This window comes from Carcharodon carcharias, chromosome 1 (assembly GCF_017639515.1).
Source record: "Carcharodon carcharias isolate sCarCar2 chromosome 1, sCarCar2.pri, whole genome shotgun sequence".
NCBI classification, from domain to species: domain Eukaryota; kingdom Metazoa; phylum Chordata; class Chondrichthyes; order Lamniformes; family Lamnidae; genus Carcharodon; species Carcharodon carcharias.
In genome coordinates, this window is record NC_054467.1 from 165,666,938 (window position 1) to 165,685,790 (window position 18,853).

An 18,853-nucleotide genomic window follows, 5' to 3' on the forward strand; every position below is an offset into this window, starting at 1 on the left:
TTGTATATTATTTATTGTGTTTCATATTTTACAGAACTACTTCGTGCATGAAAGTATTTTTATTCATTGCTATGGATGTCATTCAATTTTTGTTCTACAGTGTAAGAATTTATACTGCTTAAAATGTTCCATTGGAAAGATTGAAATTCTGCTTTTATTTTTTTCAGGTCAGTTGATGATTACTGAAGTGTCATCATGATGAGATCTGCTGCACTATTGTTTCCTGTACTGCTTTTACAGCTTTTAAACAGCAGTGAAGGAAATAGGAAGAAAGAACCAGTATCATCAATGCAGTTCACAGAACATCTTTATAATGCATATATTTATGAGAATTCTGCAGCCAAGACCTACTTAGAAAGTTATGTAAAAATGGGTATTTACATCACAAATCCTTCATCGGAGTTTCGGTATAAAATTATTTCTGGAGATCATGAAAATCTGTTTAAAGCTGAAGACTACATTCTTGGGGATTTCTGTTTCTTGCGTATTAGGACCAAGGGAGGGAATACTGCAGTCTTAAACAGAGAAGTGAGGGACCACTATCTGTTGAATGTTAAAGCAGTTGAGAAAAAAACAAGCACTGAAGCACGGACAAAGGTTAAAGTCCATGTTTTAGATACGAATGACTTGAGACCTTTGTTTTCACCAACCTCATACAGTGTGTCTTTGGCAGAAAACACAGCTCTGAGAACCAGCATAGCCAGAGTCAGAGCCACTGATGCTGACATCGGTACAAATGGAGAGTTTTATTACAGTTTTAAGGATAGGACGGATATGTTTGCCATTCATCCCACCAATGGTGTGATTACCCTTACAGGCAGGTTGGACTACACTGAGACAAAACAATATGACTTGGAAATCCTTGCGGCTGACCGCGGCAAGAAATTATATGGCAGCAGTGGAATTAGCAGCATGGCAAAGCTTACTATTCATGTGGAACAGGGAAATGAAAATGCACCAGTCATCACAGCTGTTACCCTTACCCCTTCAGACATGGACAAAGATCCAACATATGCAATTGTAACCGTAGAAGATGAGGACCCAGGAGTCAATGGAGAAATAGCTTCTTTAAATATTGTGGCAGGTGATCCACTGCATCAGTTTAAGGCTATGAGGTCAAGCCCTGGTAGCAAAGAATATCGAATTAAAGCTGTTGACCAAGTTGATTGGGAAAGCCAATCTTCTGGATATAATCTGACACTTCAAGCTAAGGACAAAGGAAGCCCTCCTCAGTTTTCTTCTGTGAAAGTTATCCATGTTATCTCTCCACAGTCAAAATCTTTGCCATGTAGATTTGAGAAAGCTGTTTATGAAGCCAGACTGAATGAGTTTGCACCCCCTAATTCTCCAGTTGTAATGGTTACAGCTAGTCCCAAGTATCCACAGATCAAGTTTGCTTTCAAATATCATGCTGATAAGTTTCATATTAACCCTGACACTGGTCTCATCACTACTAACGGCTTTATTAAAGCACATGAAGCTTCTCACTATGAACTTGAAGTTATAATTGTTGACAAACAAGCATCAACAAAGGTAGTTGTTTATGTAATAGATATGAATGATAATGCTCCTGAATTCAAGCAGTCATCGTATAAGGCCAGTGTCAGCGAAAATGTACCAGTTGGTACCAGTGTTCTGACTGTGAGTGCCACCGATGTTGATAGTGGTGAAAATGGGTACGTAACGTACAGCATAGCCAACTTGAATCCGCCACCTTTTGTGATAGACTATTTCACTGGAGACATCAGTACCTCAGAGGAACTGGATTATGAATTGATGCCAAGGGTTTATAATTTGAGAGTTCGTGCATCTGACTGGGGCTCACCGTATCGTCGTGAAGTTGAAGCACTTGTAACTATTTTCTTAAGCAATATAAATGACAACAAGCCACTGTTCGAGAAGGTGAACTGTATAGGTACAATACCGAGGGATCTAAATGTTGGTGAGCAGATTGCTACCGTATCTGCTATTGATGCAGATGAGCTACAACTGGTAAGATACCGGATAGTATCAGGGAATGAATTAGATCTGTTTGATTTAAATCCCAACTCTGGTGTTCTTGTGTTGAAGCGGGCTCTAACAGATGAACTTGGCCTCCAAAGATCTTTTTATAGCCTACAAATCACAGCTACAGATGGGGAGAACTTTGCTACTGCAATGTACATCAACATCACTGTAGCAACCAGTCGTAAACAAGTTAATCTGCACTGTACAGAGACAGGAGTGGCTAAACACTTGGCAGAAAAGCTTCTCCAGGCAAATAAGATCCACAATCGTGGAGATGCTGAAGACCTGTTTTCTGACAATCATTCAATTAACCGCCATGCACCACACTTTGGTTCTTTTCCAACTGTAATTGAAGTTAAAGAAGACAAACCAGTGGGAACAAACTTATTGTTTATAAATGCTACAGATCTTGACAATGGCTTCAATGGGAAATTGGTCCATGTAATTTCGGGAGGTGACCGTGACAGCAGATTTATTGTTGATCTGGAAATGGGATGGCTAAAGGTATTCACTCCACTTGACAGGGAAAAAACTGATCATTACACGCTTAATATAACTGTTTATGATCTTGGGATACCTCAGAAGTCTGCTTGGCGTCTATTAGATGTGAACATACTGGATGCAAATGATAACAGTCCAGAATTTCTGCAGGATATGTACTCAGAAGAAGTGAGTGAAAACAAAGATGTGGGCAGTGAAATTATTCAGCTTGAAGCAACAGACAGAGATCTAGGTGCCAATGGAGAAGTCAGATACTCTATTCTGACAGACACAGACATGTTTGCAATTGATAGCGTAACTGGAATTGTGAAGGTTATAGGGTTGCTGGATAGAGAAAAAAACCCTGTCTACTTACTGAAAATTGAAGCCAGAGATCAAGCTAAACAGGAGCCACAACTGTTCTCAACGGTGTTGTTGAGAGTGACTTTGGAAGATGTAAATGACAGTCCACCTGAGTTTATTCCTCGAAACTACCACATTAAAGTTCGAGAAGACCTTCCAATAGGAACAGTTGCAATGTGGCTGGAGGCCTATGATCCTGATGTTGGACACAGCAGTCAGGTACGCTATAGCCTGATAGACAATGGAGAAGGATATTTTGATGTGGACAAACTAAGTGGAGCTCTACGTATTGTGCAAAGGCTAGACTTTGAGAAGCAGCAATTGTATAATCTGACTGCTCGAGCGAAAGATAAAGGACGGCCAATTTCTCTATCTTCAACATGTTACATTCAAGTGGAAGTAGTGGATGTAAATGAGAATTTATACCCTCCTGTCTTTCCTTTCTTTGTGGCTAATGGATCTGTTAGAGAAGATGTTCCTATTGGTACACCTGTAATGACTATAACTGCTTATGATAATGATAGAGGCAGAGATGGAGAAATTAGATATTCCATAAGAGATGGATCTGGACTTGGAATCTTCAAAATTGATGAAGAAAAAGGTAGGCTGTTTTAAAACTTATGTGGGCTTTCTTTTTCTATCTCATATTAATCCACTTCCTTTCACTTCAGCTTATTTGTTATATAGCTTGTCTCCTAGCTGTTACTTAAGATTCCAACTTCCAGGTAGCTGATGTACATAAGGATTAGAGTGAAGGAATAGGTAGAGAAGGAATTGGTTGAAGACAGAAGGTAATATGGAGCAAAGTCCAGTTTCTAACAAAGATAAATTGTATTTATGGTTATATGGATTCTTTAAGTCTTTTCATATGGTTTTATTTATGTATGTCTCTTGTAGTCTTGATGATGTCTACCTCAGTAATAAATTTGCAAGCTTCAGGATTATTAAATGTAAGAATAGCCTGTTTCATCATAAAAAGGGTATTGATGTCTCTGTATTTTTCTTTACCAGTGTCTCTTACTCTCAGTTTGATTGTGTTTTTCTTTGTGTTGAAATTATTTTCGAATCCTGATAAGATCAGTTAAACAATATTCCTTTTTTATGTCTCCTGCTGTGTTACAAATAAAAGGACTTTAATATTGGAACACTAGATTGGGATTTAGAATATCTGGACCTAATTTGTGGCCCATCTGGCATGTTTCCGTCAGACTCACTTGGCAAGTGCACTGGATTTTTGGCCTCTCTGTGGAAAGGTTTAGTATCTAATTCTTGTTAAATAAAACAGGGCAATTAATGAAAAGACAGCTCTGCTGACGTTTTAGTACAAACTTAAAAAAAATCATAGTACTAAATAATAAGGTTTTTAGGTTTAGGACAGTAGTTATCACAGTGATGTTAAATGAATTTTGACACCAAATAATGTATGTTTACATTTCCTTGGTGCGGAAATAAATTGTTGCACCACATATTGACGGATATATTTTTAGTCATAAACTTTTGTTATGACTGGGATGGGAGGAGTGTGCAGTTTATCTAGCTCCACTACTCCACAGGTCACAGCAATAGTTTAAATATTTGATTCACTCAGTAAATTTGTTAATGTTAGACCCAGAATGAAAGAGACCTTTTCCAGGCTTCTTTCAATAAACTTAGAACGATTGACTTATTATAAAACAAAACTTCCTCTTTAAAACAAGTGGCAAGAACTGGTTAACCCACAACTTGTAATTTAGAAGTGAACTATCCATGTGTGTGTGGCTGACGCATACATTTGAAGGACAAACAAATAGGTTCTCTGCAGAGATGGGTGTTTAAAGGAAAAACTTTATAAAAAGGATAAAGTTTGCAGGGTTTTGACATTGTCGATTTGGTGCTCCCTCGTGTGAGGTTAGGTTGCTAGTCCCAGTAGAGTATGAAGGTTCTCGCCAACGGAGCTTCAGCATGGAGGAAAATAGAACTGGATCAATCCTTCCTGTCTCAGCCTCTCAGGTTTCCAAATATAGACAAGTTCCCCTGAGATGAGGATTCCTCATGCTGGATATTGATAATCACACTCTGTTTCATGCAAGGCAAGGAGACCGTGAGCTGAGCAGCTTTTGCCCTTCTCAGCCCATTCCCAACTGAGCTCAAAACAGGAAGTTTAAAACATAAAGCTCCTCTGCCAGGTGATTTCCAGTAAGTCACCAGACCTTTGCTTTTAAAACAGTTTTTTTTTCCATCAATTAAAATGATTGCAGTTCAAATAGACAAATAGCTCTCCTTCACAATTGTCATGCTGATCATTAGCTGATGTCATGTGATTTCTTAGAAAAGGCATGCTTGCTGTAGTCCAAGATGAGCCTTTGACCATTTAAAAAAAAATCCAGGCCAATTCTCAAGTGTCCATATAATACAATGTCCTTCCAAACTTTAAAAGAAAACATAGTTCTTGTAGCTATGGTTCTAACACTTTTTGAAACCATATTTGATAAACACTGTAATGGGCAGTGCATTCAGTTTTTTAAAGATTGAGAAGTAATTACTGAAAATTGAAATTAAAACTTGAGAATTGTAGGAAGTGTGGTTTCTGTTTGATTTGTTTTTTGTTGATTTTTTGCCCAGAATTTGGGCAACCTACCTTCTACATATTGAAGTAAATAGAAATTACAATATGATAACAGACCATTTAGTTCAATGAGCCCGTGTTAGTCTTTATTCTCCGTATGAACAGTAGCCCGAAGCCCATGAATCCACCCTGTTGCAATATCCCTTTATTCCCTTTTCATACAGCCTAGCTAATCTTTTCTTAAAATGTTGACATAGTCCTGCTTCAATCATTGACTTTGGTTTTGCATTCTACAGCCTCAGGCATTCGACAGCCTCACAACCCTCTGTGTAAATATGTTGCTCCTGCTCTCTGTCCTAAATCTCTTAAATTTCTAGTGATAAAAACACTAAAAAAAAAGAAAATGCTCAAAGCAGACAGCATTTGAAAGGGACAAAATGATTCTACCCAAAGCATTAATTCTTTATCAAAACTGAAAAGCAGAGTTAGATAGTCAAGGGTCTGTTTTTGGTTTCAGATGCTGACGGACCTGTTTCTGTTTGTATTCCAGACTTTGTGTTAGCAGCTTTTTCTTCCATGATTTGCATATGTTTCTGTTTTTATGGTTGGAGGCTGTACTTACTATGATTCCTGACAGATTTTTACTCTTGCAATTGTTAGAATGTTTGGAACTTTTAGACAACTTTTGAGGTAACAACTAGAGTAAATGCCATTGATTTAAAAATTGGATACCATTGGCAATATAATTAAATTGCCAATTTTAAACATTGGTACTGTTTAGAACGTGGTTTTGCTTTTGTGTTATGGAGTTAAATTAAACTGAAATTTGATGCAGTATTGATTACAAAAGCTTTTGGGGCATTTGCTAAATTTATACAAGCTAAATTTTTTATTAACCACTGAAGTAATGTGCATTGTCATAATTAGCTTCTTTGGGAAGTGGGCTCTTTATTATAGTTTAATGAACTGCTGCTGGGCTAATTGCACGATCCTGCTCCCAGTGGATGCTGCACTTGCAGAAAGCATGGGGTTTGGAGTTTTTGCTGCCCCATCATTGACCTTTCATGGAACACAGCTTTCTTCCCTCTCATTTGGGATGAGGGGATACAGAGTTAGCCCTATAAAGTACTCTGGTTGATGAGGGCGAACACTCTGAAGCTGAGCCATACAAACAAGAAGGCATTAAATTAATGTCACAGTCCATATTAAACTCACGGACATTGGCAAAGTTGGAGTGTTGTAATAGACCTCAATATAACGAGACTGGAGAGAGACAATCTGCTGGTGTTCCTGCTTCTCATCTGTACCCTGTAACTCTTGATGGGAAATATGTATGTGTGGATGACATTTGTCGTTTGTTTCTCCCGCTCACACATGCTCCCACTCACTCACATACATACATACCTACATACATACACACAGATGCACACAGATTTTCTGGTTAAAAGCTTCTAGACAAGGTAATTTCTTAGGTAATTTCATGAACAACTGTTAAATGGAGGGTTTAAGGATGAAATATTTAAACCTGGTTGTTAAAAATTTTATCTGGACTGAAAATTCATCTATGTTCAAGTATCTAACCTCTAGCATATCTGCAGCCAAAGTATGTGGGGTCAGGGGAAGGCACATCAATTTAATCATGCATCTTGGGCAAGCAACAGAGGTGGAGGTCACAAAATGCATTGAAGATTACAATAAACAACAGTTGATAATTGGCTTAGAGAAAGAGTGGTAAATTCTAACAGGGAGGCTTGAAAATAATTTTTGGGAAGAATATTAAAATGAAAGATTTAATCTAATTAGAATATGCTGCTGCTTGTAAAATTAAGAACATAGAACATAACAGAAACTGTGGACCTGAGGGCACAGGGCAGAGGTGGATGAGGCTGAAAATAACCGAAAAACTGGACAATTTTGTGGATATGGAATGTATCTCTGTATCCTGCTTGCCAGCCAGATAGCTAAACAGGCAGCCTGGCAGGTGATTGGTAGGGAATCACTTGACTTGCAGCCACAACTGGAGACTTTTAAAAAAAATTCACTTTATGGAATGTGGGCGTTGCTGGCTAGGCCAGTATTTATTACCCATCCCTAATCGCCCTTGAGAAGATGGTGATGGTGAGCTGCCTTCTTGACTCTGTGGTGTAGGTACACCCACAGTGCTGTTAGGGAGGGAGTTTCAGGATTTTGACCCATCAGCAGTGAACAAACGGTGATATATTTCCAAGACAGGATGGTGAGTGACATGGAGGGGAACGTCCAGGTGGTAATGTCCCCATGTATCTGCTGCCCTTGACCTTCTGGATATTAGTGGTTATGGGTTTGGAAGGTGCTGCCTAATGAGCCCTGGTGAGTTTCTGCAGTGCATCTTGTAAATGGTACACACTGCTGTTACTGTGCATCGGTGGTGGAGGGAGTGAATGTTTCAAGGGGTGCCAATCAAGTGGACTGCTTTGTCCTGGATGGTGTCAAACTTCTTGAGTGTTGATGGAGCTATACTCATCCAGGCAAGTGGCGAGTATTCCATCACACTCCTGACATGTGCCTTGTAGATGGTGGACAGGCTTTGAGGAATCAGGAGGTGAGTCACTCGTCGCACGATTCCTAGCCTCTGACCTGCTCTTGTAGCCACAGTATTTATATGGCTAGTTCAGTTCAGTTTCTGGTCAATGGTAACCCACAGGATGTCGATATTGGAGGATTCAATGTCGGTAATGCTATTGAATGTCATGGGGCGATGGTTAGATTCTCTCTTGTTGGCGATGGTCATTGCCTGACACTTGCATGGCGCGAATGTTACTTGCTATTTGTCAGCCTAAGCCTGGATATTTTCCACATCTTGCTGCATTTGAGGAGTCACGAATGGTGCTGAACATTATGCAATCATCAGCGAACATCCCCACTCCTGACCTTATGTTGGAAGGAAGGTCATTGATCAAGCAGCTGAAGATGGTTGGGCCGAGGACACTACCCTGAGGAACTCCTGCAGTGATGCCCTGAGATGACTGATCTCCCAACAACCACAACCATCTTACATTGTGCTAGGTATGACTCCAACCAGCAGAGAATTTTCCCCCGATTCCTATGGACCTCAATTTTGCTAGGGCTCCTTGATGCCACACTTGGTCATATACTGCCTTGATGTCAAGGGCAGTCACTCTCGCCTCACCTCTGGAGTTCATCTTTTTTGTCCATATTTGAACCAAAGCTGTAATGAGGTCAGGAGCTGAGTGTCCTTGGCAGAACCCAAACTGAGCATCAGTGACCAGGTTATTGCTAAGCAAGTGCTGTTTGATAGCACTGTTGATGATGATTGAGAGTTGAGTGAAGGGGCGGTAATTGGCTGGGTTGGATTTGTCCTTTTTCTGTACAGGACATACCTGGGCAATTTTTCGCACAGTCGGATGGATGCCAGTGTTGTAGCTGTAGTAGAACAGCTTGACTAAGGGCGTGGCAAGTTCTGGAGCGCAAGTCTTCTGAACTATTGCTGGAATATTGTCAGGGTCCATAGCCTTTGCAGCATCCAGTACCTTCAGCCATTTTTTGATAACACGTGGAGTGAATCAAATTGCTTGAAGACTGGCATCTGTGATACTGGGGACCTCCGGAGGAAGCCAAAATGGATTGTTAAGTCAGCACTTCTGGCTGAACATTGTAGCAAATGCTTCAGCCTTATCTTTTGCAATGATGTGCTGGGCTCCCCCATCATTGAGGATGGGGATATTTGTGGAGCCACCTCCTCCAGTGAGTTGTTTAATTGTCCACCATCATTCATGACTGGATGTGGCAGGACTGCAGACCTTGGATCAGATCCGTTGATTGTGCAATCACTTAGCTCTGTCTATCACTTGCTGCTTATGCTGTTTGGTATGCAAGTAGTCCTGTGTTGTAGCTTCACCAGGTTAACACCTCATTTTTAGGTATGCCTGGTGCTGCTCCTGATATTCCTTCCTGCACTCTTCATTGAACCAGGGCTGGTCACCTGGCTTGGTGGTAATGGTAGAGTCGGGGATATGCTGGGCTTGAGGTTACAGATTAGTTGAGTTAAATTCTGCTGCTACCTCATGGTTGCCCAGTTTTGGGCTGCTAGATTAGTTCGAAATCTATCCCATTTAGCATGGTGGTTGTGCCTTACAACATGATGGAGGGTATCCTCAATGTGAAGATGGGACTTCATCTCCATAAGGACTGTGGTGGTCACTCCTACCGATACTGTCATGGACAGATGCATCAGTAGCAGGCAGGTTGGTGAGGATGAGGTCAAGTATGTTTTTCCCTCTTGTTGGTTCCCTCACCACCTGCCGCAGACCCAATCTAGCATCTATGTCCTTTAGGACTCGGTCAACTCGGTCTGTGTTGGTACTGCTGAGCCACTCTTGGTGATGGCCATTAAAGTCTACCACCCTGGGTTCATTCTGCACCCTTGCCAACCTTGGTGCTTCCCCCAAATGGTGTTCAATATGGAGGAGTATGGATTCATCAGCTGAGGGAGGGCGGCATGTGGTAATCAGGTGGTTTCCAGCCCATGTTTGACCTGATGCCCTGAGACTTCATGGAGACCAGAGTTGATGTTGATGACTCCCAGGCCAACACCCTCTTGACTGTTGTACCCTCTGCTGCCACCTATGCTGGGCCTGCCCTGCTGGTGGGACAGGACATACCCGCAGATGGTGATGGTGGTGTCTGGGATATGTTCTATAAGATATGATTCCGTGTGTATGACTTTGTCAGGCAGTTGCTTGGCTTGTCTGTTTGACAGCTCTCTCAGTTTTGGCACAAGCTCCCAGATGTTAGGAGGAATTTGCAGGGTCGACAGGGTTAGGTTTGCCGTTGTCGTTTCCAGTGCATAGGCCAATGCCGGGTGGTCCGTCTGGTTTCATTTCTTTTAATTCGCTTTGTAGCAGTTTGATACAACTGAGTGGCTTGCTAGGACGTTTAAGAGTCAACCACATTACTGCGAATCTGGAGTCACATGTAGGCCACACCCAGGTGAGGATGGCAAATTTCCTTCTCCAATCTCTGGCATTGTCACAGCCCAAAGTGCGTGGGGGTCAGGGCGATCACGTTTTAGTCATGCACCTTGAGTATCCATTAAGGGTGAAAGATTGCGAAATGCATTTAAAGTTTTCCAATCTAGGCAGAGTGTTGAGTCTCCTCAAATAAAGTTCACCATTTCAACAAAATTAAAGGTGAATTTCATCCCTGTAATGCCTTGAAAGTCCAGGTTCATAAAGCTGTAAAAAAAAAAGCGAGTGGCATTTTGAGTTTTATAAATAGGTGAATGGAGTACAGGAATAAAAAGGTCATCTTAAACCTGGAAGGTAATGTTTAGGCCACAATTAGAAAACAGTTTGAGTGTCAGGGTTAGGTTAGAAGGCGAGGGAGATTAAGTGACAAGTAAGCCTGGAACATACTGCTCCGCCTGCCCCTCCCCTCTTTTTCAAATGCATGAAACCCATCATATTTCTACCTCTCTTCAGTTTGGAAGAACTCATATTGGACTTGAAACATTAACTCTGCTTCTGTCTCCACAGATGCTGCCAGACCTGAGTTTTTCCTGCTCTTTCTGTTTTTGTTTCAGATCTCCAGCATCTGCAGTATTTTGCTTTTATTTGGGTGTCCCATTATAGGAAAGCCATTTTAACCTCAGAAAACATACAGCATGGGTTCACTAAGGTGGATGACTAGTTGAAAGAAGCATAAGAAGCATCAGATAGTGAGACTATTTTAATTGAAAGCAAAGACAGTTAAGTGGAGATTTAATAGAAGTTTATAAAACCATGAAGGGTGTGGTAGGTGAATAAACTGAAATTATTTCCTCCATTTAACTCCTCCAATCTGAAATTGATCACTTTGGAACATGGGTAGGAGATTAGGAGAAATATTTTTTCCACAGTTGCTTGAAGATAAAGTATTTTGTATCAGGAAGTTGTTGAGGCACAGGCCGTTGCATTTTAAGGGAAAAATAAATTTGAAGTGGAGCAAAATATAGTGGGAGAGAAGGACAGTGGGGTTTTGGGTTAATAGTCAGCACAGACAGAAAGGGGTGGATGGATTCCTGAGCTATAAACTGCAGTGGTTCATTGAAGAAACATGAATTTCATTTATGTGGCAGTGATCTTAGCAGCAATAAGCCTTTAATCTAATGAGCAAAATCTTTATCAAGAGTGATTTCTTTTCTCATCAATATCAAGCAATACTTGTTGAAAATTCACTGATGGATGTGATTCACTAATGATTGCTGTTGGACTTCAAAATAAGCAACTAGCTCTCATTCCTGTGGCTGTAGTTTTTTTGAAAGTCTACTGATTTTCAGCTGATAACTGGTGAAATATGAAGCATAAATTAAATTTAAGACATTAGGGTTAAAACATCTATTCATTTAATAGTTATTAAAGAAATAACCTTTTCTAGAAGCTGTTAATCAGAAAATCTCTGCATCTACATTGAGCTTTAATGTGCATCTGTGCATGTGTGTGTGAGAGATGCTAAATCATTTGCTGTACAAATGATGGTAAAGGTATGAATATTCAGATGAAAATAACTACCAAATAATAGCCCTCTAACTAAGCAACCTTATTAAATTCTGTGGACTAGGAATTGTGTATAGAGGACAAATATGTATTTGGAAACTGAAACACAAAACATTTCTGTATGGTGAGGTTGTTCAATAAAATGTGGTGATAAAGGATGGAGAAATATATCGTTTCTGAGTATCATTCTGCACAGATTAACCAGGAGACCTCAAATATTACTTGTTTATGAATGTAGGACACAGACATTGGTGCACAACATTAAGATGGATAATGGAAAATGCTGGTGAATGACAGTGAAACCTCATAGTAAATGCTTAAAAATCCTTATCCTTAAATAGATTATTCTAAAGGATCAATTCAAAATGTACAGTAAATGTTTCGTAGTGTCTTACAATGCGAGCGCTAGCTGCTTATGATGTGACCTGGCTGTTACTCTACTGCCATTCCACTACTGGGCACTCACTGCTCTCTATGCAAGTGTACATATGTACAGAGCTCCATTCAGGGCAGGTGTGAAACTTTTCAAGTTAGCAAAGTGATAACTGTTTTATTGGCTTAGTAGTAATAGTAAATGTAAAGATGGTCCAGTGTTTTTCAAAGTTTTAATGCAGGATTCGGGTTGCTCAGGGCTAGAGGGTGGAAACTAATGGAGCAGGAGTGTGGTAGAATATTGGGGAGAACAAAATCTCTGTTGTCGAAATGGTTTGAGTTTCTGACTGGGGATGCATGTTAGAGGTTAAGTTAGTTCCAATAATGGAATGGAACTTTTAAATTGTTATCTTTTCCAAAATATTTTCAGAAAGATGAGTTTGAGGATCCAAGTTGATGCAGAGTCCCCTGGTGGACAGAGCAGAGAACTACAGATACACAAACTTCTTGATACAGAATTGCAGAGTCACCAGCTTTTGTGATTGAAAAGCATGACAAAATGATGAGCACTCTAAATAGGAAACCCTATTAGTGTGCCATCTGTAGGCAGCACAGGCAATTGCAAGGTACCTTAGTGTGGACACTACATGGAAAGTTCCATAGAAATGTGGACAGGGAAGCAGGACATGCCAATTTGAACAGCGTTCGGGTGCTTCGTCCCACCTGCAGGTATATCATGGCCAATGCCAAGCCCAGTGTGTGTGTGCTTCCCTGCACTAATTAAAATTGACATATGCTGAAGTCAGTAACTTGAAAGCACAATTGTTACTACAGATTCTGATGCAGGATTTGTATTGAGGGTCTCCTGAGGGTCTACTTGACACAACATCGATGGAACCTTGGGGAAATTATGTTAATTCCTGTTTGGCACTAGATGGGAACAAGGCGGGCAGAAAGTTAAAATAGTGGTGGAGCATTTATTGCCGTGTTCCCAATTTATTTTCACTCATTGCTGTTTTAACTGCACACTTTTGGGAGGTGACTGAAGCTTGCACTCAGAAGTCATTCATTGGTTGTGAAATGATATGGGATGCCCTGAGCACACAAAGTTGACTATAAATGTAAGTTTGCTTGTATGTATATGGTTTTTTAAGGAATTGTTGATGGGAACTTTCCTATGATCATGTCTGAAGTGATAGTGAGAATGAGGGAAAATTCGGGTAGTGAGGTCCTATGCACGCTACTTACCTCAGTCGCCATATAGAAAGTGGTTGTATGCCCTGGGAGGCAGCATTAAAGGATACAGGGTCCCCCTTTGAGATGAGCAGCCTCCTCACCCTCCAAATTGGGCCAATGCTGCCACACTATTGAGGTTTTTTTTGTGCTTGTACTGACAACCTCGTCTTCCTGGTTCTGGGTAGCTGGGTTGACCAGAGGGACTGGCGGTAGTTCAGCCCTACCACAACTCTCCTGAAGAGGAGATTCCCTCCTATTGTTTTCAAAAGAACGTCTGTCTCAATAAATAAATTTAAAATCTCCTAAGAATTCATTCAGTTCATTGTTAACAGCTGGACATAGACATGTTTTGGAGCCAATCCAGGCAGCAGGGGTTGCTGCTCATTTACTATCAAAGAAACCTTCATAATTTAGGCACAGATCATAGTAATTCTAATCAGTAGTGTATATATAAAATAAAATATTTTTAGCTTTGTAATTAAGACATAATTACAGATAAATATAAATGTATGCCTGAAAAGTTGCTCTCAAGGTGACATTCTGCTTTTTAATTAGGCCCTTATGGGAAGATGAGCATGCTCAGATCATCTTGAAGTTCAGGCCATCTGTTTATTTTTCACGTGTCCCAATCTACCATGAATGTACCAGCTGGTTTATGAATAGAAAGTCAATTGTAGTGGCCCTTTCATTGTCAGAAATAGAATTTTGAAGGGCATATTTGAGGTACAGAGAAAACACAAATTTAACTCAATGTGAGGTTCCTTTATATAAATCTTAGTAGATTTCTTTATTTGGGAATTATAGTGGTAATGCATTTTGTGTGAATATACAAACATAGTGTATATTATGCTGTAGCTTACCCTCCATCACCAGAAAACAGTTTTGCATTTAGACTTTGCTTCTTATCCTTGTTATGAAATATTTTCCTGCAACTAAATGATGGAGGATTTGACCTGAACCATGAACCTTTTCAAGTTTCCTGCTAGTGTTACAGACTTGGAGAGTCTCTGTTAAAGCAGAGTAGAATGGGAGTTATACTAACTGGATAGGTGCTTTATTGTTTGCAGTACATGACTGTTAGCTGTATTAACTCCGAAATGCATCCTAGCCCAGCATCCCAATTTAGTTCTAGCCAGATACATTTAACATAAACAGCAAAATATGTATTACTAGTAACCCATGGACTTAAATCTTTAACTTCTTTATTGGGGGAGAGGTGCTTTATTTATGGAATATGTGACTGCTAGTTGTGTTGATTAAAGCATTGTTTGACAACCTTTAAATCATGAGTGTTTAGTTTCTTTTAAGTATATATTGGATTATTTAGAATTGAAAAGTGCAAATTTTGAGAATATGATTGAAAGCCTGCAGTGTTCCCTAGCATCTACATTCATTTTGAATTGAATCTTGATCAAGTAAAGGATAGTAATTATTGTTAGGTTATATTCTATATAACAACACTATCTGGGCTCTAAGTTTAAGTGGGTGATTGGGGCAACCTCTGCCAAAATTTGGGGCCACTCTTTTAATGCGACTTGCATATTATTTCAATTTATTTTCTTATCAACTTTTCTCCTATGGCTAGTTGCCCTCTGGGTCTCAGCAATATCTCTGCCAAGGTTTGCACATAAATAATGGTGAATGCCAGCAGACTACTTGACATAAGGAGGTAGGGGGTAGTATAACTGCACCCAGTCTTGGGCAATGTTCATGTGTTCTTGCAGCTGGGATTTCTGATTAGCAGTTAAATGCAGGCCCCAATTTCCTCTCTTTGATTCCAGACTGTTGAGGCCAATTGTAGCAGTTGTGCTGCCCCTGCTGCTGAGGTTTGCTAATAAAGTACAGATCAGAGATTGAAACCTGGGGCTTTTCTGATCTGTATGTCCAGCTAATCACTAGTTTTAGGTTCATCTTAACTACAATACAGTAAACCATATAGAGGAATAATTTGCCCTCTATATTAGATTGCTTTGTTTGGTTAATTTATTATTTAAGTTAACTGAAAGCAAAGGAAGTAAGTGAAACTGGTTTTGTTTTTCACATTGAAGTGATGTTTTATTTTTTAACTTTTGTGTTACTGAGATGAAACCGGTAGTATTAAATGTTTCTTTTTAAATGTTGTGAAATATGTGCTGTGCCGATTTTGTATTCTCGTTAAGCCAACCAAAGTGTTACTGGAACAGGTAAACAGCTGTTCCCCATGCTTCCCCTCCCCCCATTCACCTCAGCTTTTAAATGTAGAGATTGTATACTGCTCAGCTAGGTTCATGGGGTCACAGCCTGGTTTGATGACAACAGAGATGCCTGGGGCCAAGTCACTGAAGGGGATTTGGAGGAGTTGGGTGTGAACTACCACATGTGGTCATGAGATTATTCTCCACTATAAACAGAAAGCCTTTGAAGAGATATAATCCCAATGAAAGGCCTATTTACTCTCCTGGAACAGGCTTTGCATCAAGGGCACTTGCTGGGCAACAGAAGTATATACAGCACTGATAGCTAACCACTGTGAAGGAGTCAACAGAACAGAGTCCTACAGATGAGTTCCTGATTGTATTTGTTGTGATTAAAGGCCATTTAGGACGTGTCTCATTACAAGTAGACTTATCCATGTTCTGAGCAGTGTCACACATTGATTTTGTAAGTGTTGAGATTTTAAGATTTAAATCGAATTCTTTTACTTTTGACCGGAAAAACAAACGCTGCTGGTCTGTCATTTGATAGGAATTGTTATTCTTTGTTTATTAGTTAAACTGATTCTGGTGGTAACCCATACAGCGAAATCTAGAATCTTTTGAAAGTTAGCACTTCATTCCCATGTATGAAAGAAGTGAGCAGAATAGTATAATTATAAAATGGCATGGTGCTGCTGATTTATTTTTGATAGTTTGATCTGGATTTTCAAACCCTTTAGTGATGTTTAATTAGAGACTATCCAATTTCTTTAATGTAATAATTTTCTTTCTTGAGATTCAAGAAACAATGGCAGCAACAACTTAGAATTATATAGCTCCTTAGATGCGTGTTTAAAAGCACCCTAGAGGTGTGAGGGAAAATTAATACTGAGCCAGAAAAAGCTTGATTAAGAGAGATTAAAAGCTTATTGGGACAAAAAGCAGCAATACCTTATATTTATATAGCACCATTAATGTAATGAAACATCTCAAGGAGCTTCACAGGAGCATTATAAAACACAGAATGACACTGAGCCACAAGGAGAATTAGGGCAGAGACCAAAAGTTTGGTGAAAGAGGAACATTTTAAAGAGTGTCTTAAAGAAGGAAAGTGTGGTAGGGAGGACAACTGAAGCCACTCCCATTGGTGGAGTAATTAAAATCAAGGATGCACAGGAGGCCAGAATTAGAGGAGTGCATGTGTCTTTGAGAGCTCCAGGGCTGCAGGAGATTAGAGAGATGGCAAGGGGTGAGACCATGGATGGGTTTCAAAAGAGGAAAAGGATATTAAAATCAATTTATAAAAACAAAAAAACTGCGGATGCTGGAAATCCAAAACAAAAACAGAATTACCTGGAAAAACTCAGCAGGTCTGGCAGCATTGGCGGAGAAGAAAAGAGTTGACATTTCGAGTCCTCATGAGAACACGGGTGATAGGGTAATGTGACTTGCTGTGAATTAGACATGGATGGTTGAGGTTTGGGTAACCTTAAGTTTGTGGAGGGTAAATTGTGGGAGATGAGCCAGGAGTGCACTGGAATAGTTGTGTCTAGAGGTAACAAAGATGTGAATGAGGGTTTCCGTGAATGAGCTGCTTCAGAGGTGAAGATGGGCGATGTTATGGAGGTGGAAATGGACAGTAAATAGTGATGGTATGAATATGAGGTCGGAATCAAAAGTGGCACCAGGGTTGCAGTCTGGCTGATTCTCTGTTGCTAGGAAGAGGGATGGAGTTGGTTGCTAGGGAACTGAGTTTGGAATGGAGCAGACTGTAAACAATGGCTTCAATCTTCACAATATTTGATTGGAGGAAATTTCAGCTCATCCAGTACTGGGTGTTGGATAAGCAGTCTGATAATTTGGCAACAGTGGTGGTGGTAAAGTAGAGCTGGGTGTTGTCATCGTACATTTGAAAACTAACACACAGTCTTCGGATGGTGTTGCTGAGGGGCAGCATGTAAATGAGAAATAGGCCAGGGTTAGTTCTTTGGAGACACCAGGGAGGTAATGCTATGGAAGCAAGAAGAGAAACCATTGCTCATGATTTCCCTGGCTATGATTAGATAGAAAAGAATGGAACCAGATGAAAGCAGTCCTTCCCAGCTGGACAAGAGGGGAGAGGCTTTGGAGGAAGCTGGTGTGGTCAACCAGGTCAAAAGCTGCCGATAGGTTGAGAAGAACGAGGAAGAAATATTTACCTTTGTTTTAGTCATATAGGATGTCACTTATTACTTCAATGAGGGCTGTTTTGATACTGTGACGGGGCAGAAACCTGAATGGAGTGATCTAAACATGGAGTTCTAGGGAAGATGGTAACTGATTTGGGAGGTGACAACAGGTTCAAGGACTTTTCAGAGGAAAGGGGGGAATGGAGATGGGATGGTAGTTTGGGACAGTGGAGGGATCAAGGATTGGTTTTTGAGGTGAGGGATGATGTCAGGTTTGCAGGAGAGGGGAACAAGACCTGAAGAGAGAGAACTGTTTACAGTACTGCTAACATGGGACCAGGAGGGGAAGTTGAGTGTTCAGTCGCTTAGTAGGGAGGGCTGAGGGGACAGGAGGTGGGCCTCATAGACAGGGTGAGCTCAAATGGCATGAGAGGAGATGGGAGAGAAATTAGAGAAAGATGCAAAGGTGGTGTGGGGGAATCGTTAGCAGCATTGTGGGAAGTTTGGTCAGGTGAGTTGGTGGAAGGGAGGGATGCAGCAGAGGCAACTGATCAGATGGTCTTGAGGGAGGTATTGAAATAGAAACAAGGAAAGGTTTAAGAGAAGGAACTACAGAGAGTGGGACCTGGGTGGCTGAAACTGATCATAATAGTGGTGGGGGTGGGTAGGGGGAGAAGGTACACAAGATCCTGTAATTAGAGAAGTGGATAATTCAGTGGGGGTGTTTTAAGACTCTAAAAGGGGCAAGATCATTGAGATATTTAAAGATCAGGATGAGAAATTTTTAAACTTGAGGCATTAGTAAACATTACCAGGAGCCATGTAAGTCAGCGAGGATGGGATGATGGGCAACATATGAGCAGCATGGGTTAGGATGGGCTGCATTTTATAGAGAGTGGCAGATTGGAGCCTGGCTCAGGCAGCACTGGGGTATTTGCAGGTAACTTTCAACTATGGCTGTTATAGATCAGCCCC

The 18,853-nt window shown here is 40.4% G+C and overlaps 1 protein-coding gene across 5 annotated transcripts in view; it reads left to right on the forward strand.

The window, feature by feature from the left end:
* Positions 1–18,853, forward strand: part of fat1a (FAT atypical cadherin 1a) — a 209,034-nt gene that overhangs the window by 10,522 nt on the left and 179,659 nt on the right. For all 5 annotated transcript variants that reach the window (XM_041204004.1, XM_041203908.1, XM_041204098.1 and 2 more), the window contains exon 2: positions 168–3,451. In XM_041204004.1, coding sequence (XP_041059938.1) covers positions 196–3,451 — 3,256 coding nt within the window. In that variant the 5' untranslated portion in view covers positions 168–195. The remainder of the gene's footprint in view (positions 1–167; positions 3,452–18,853) is intronic.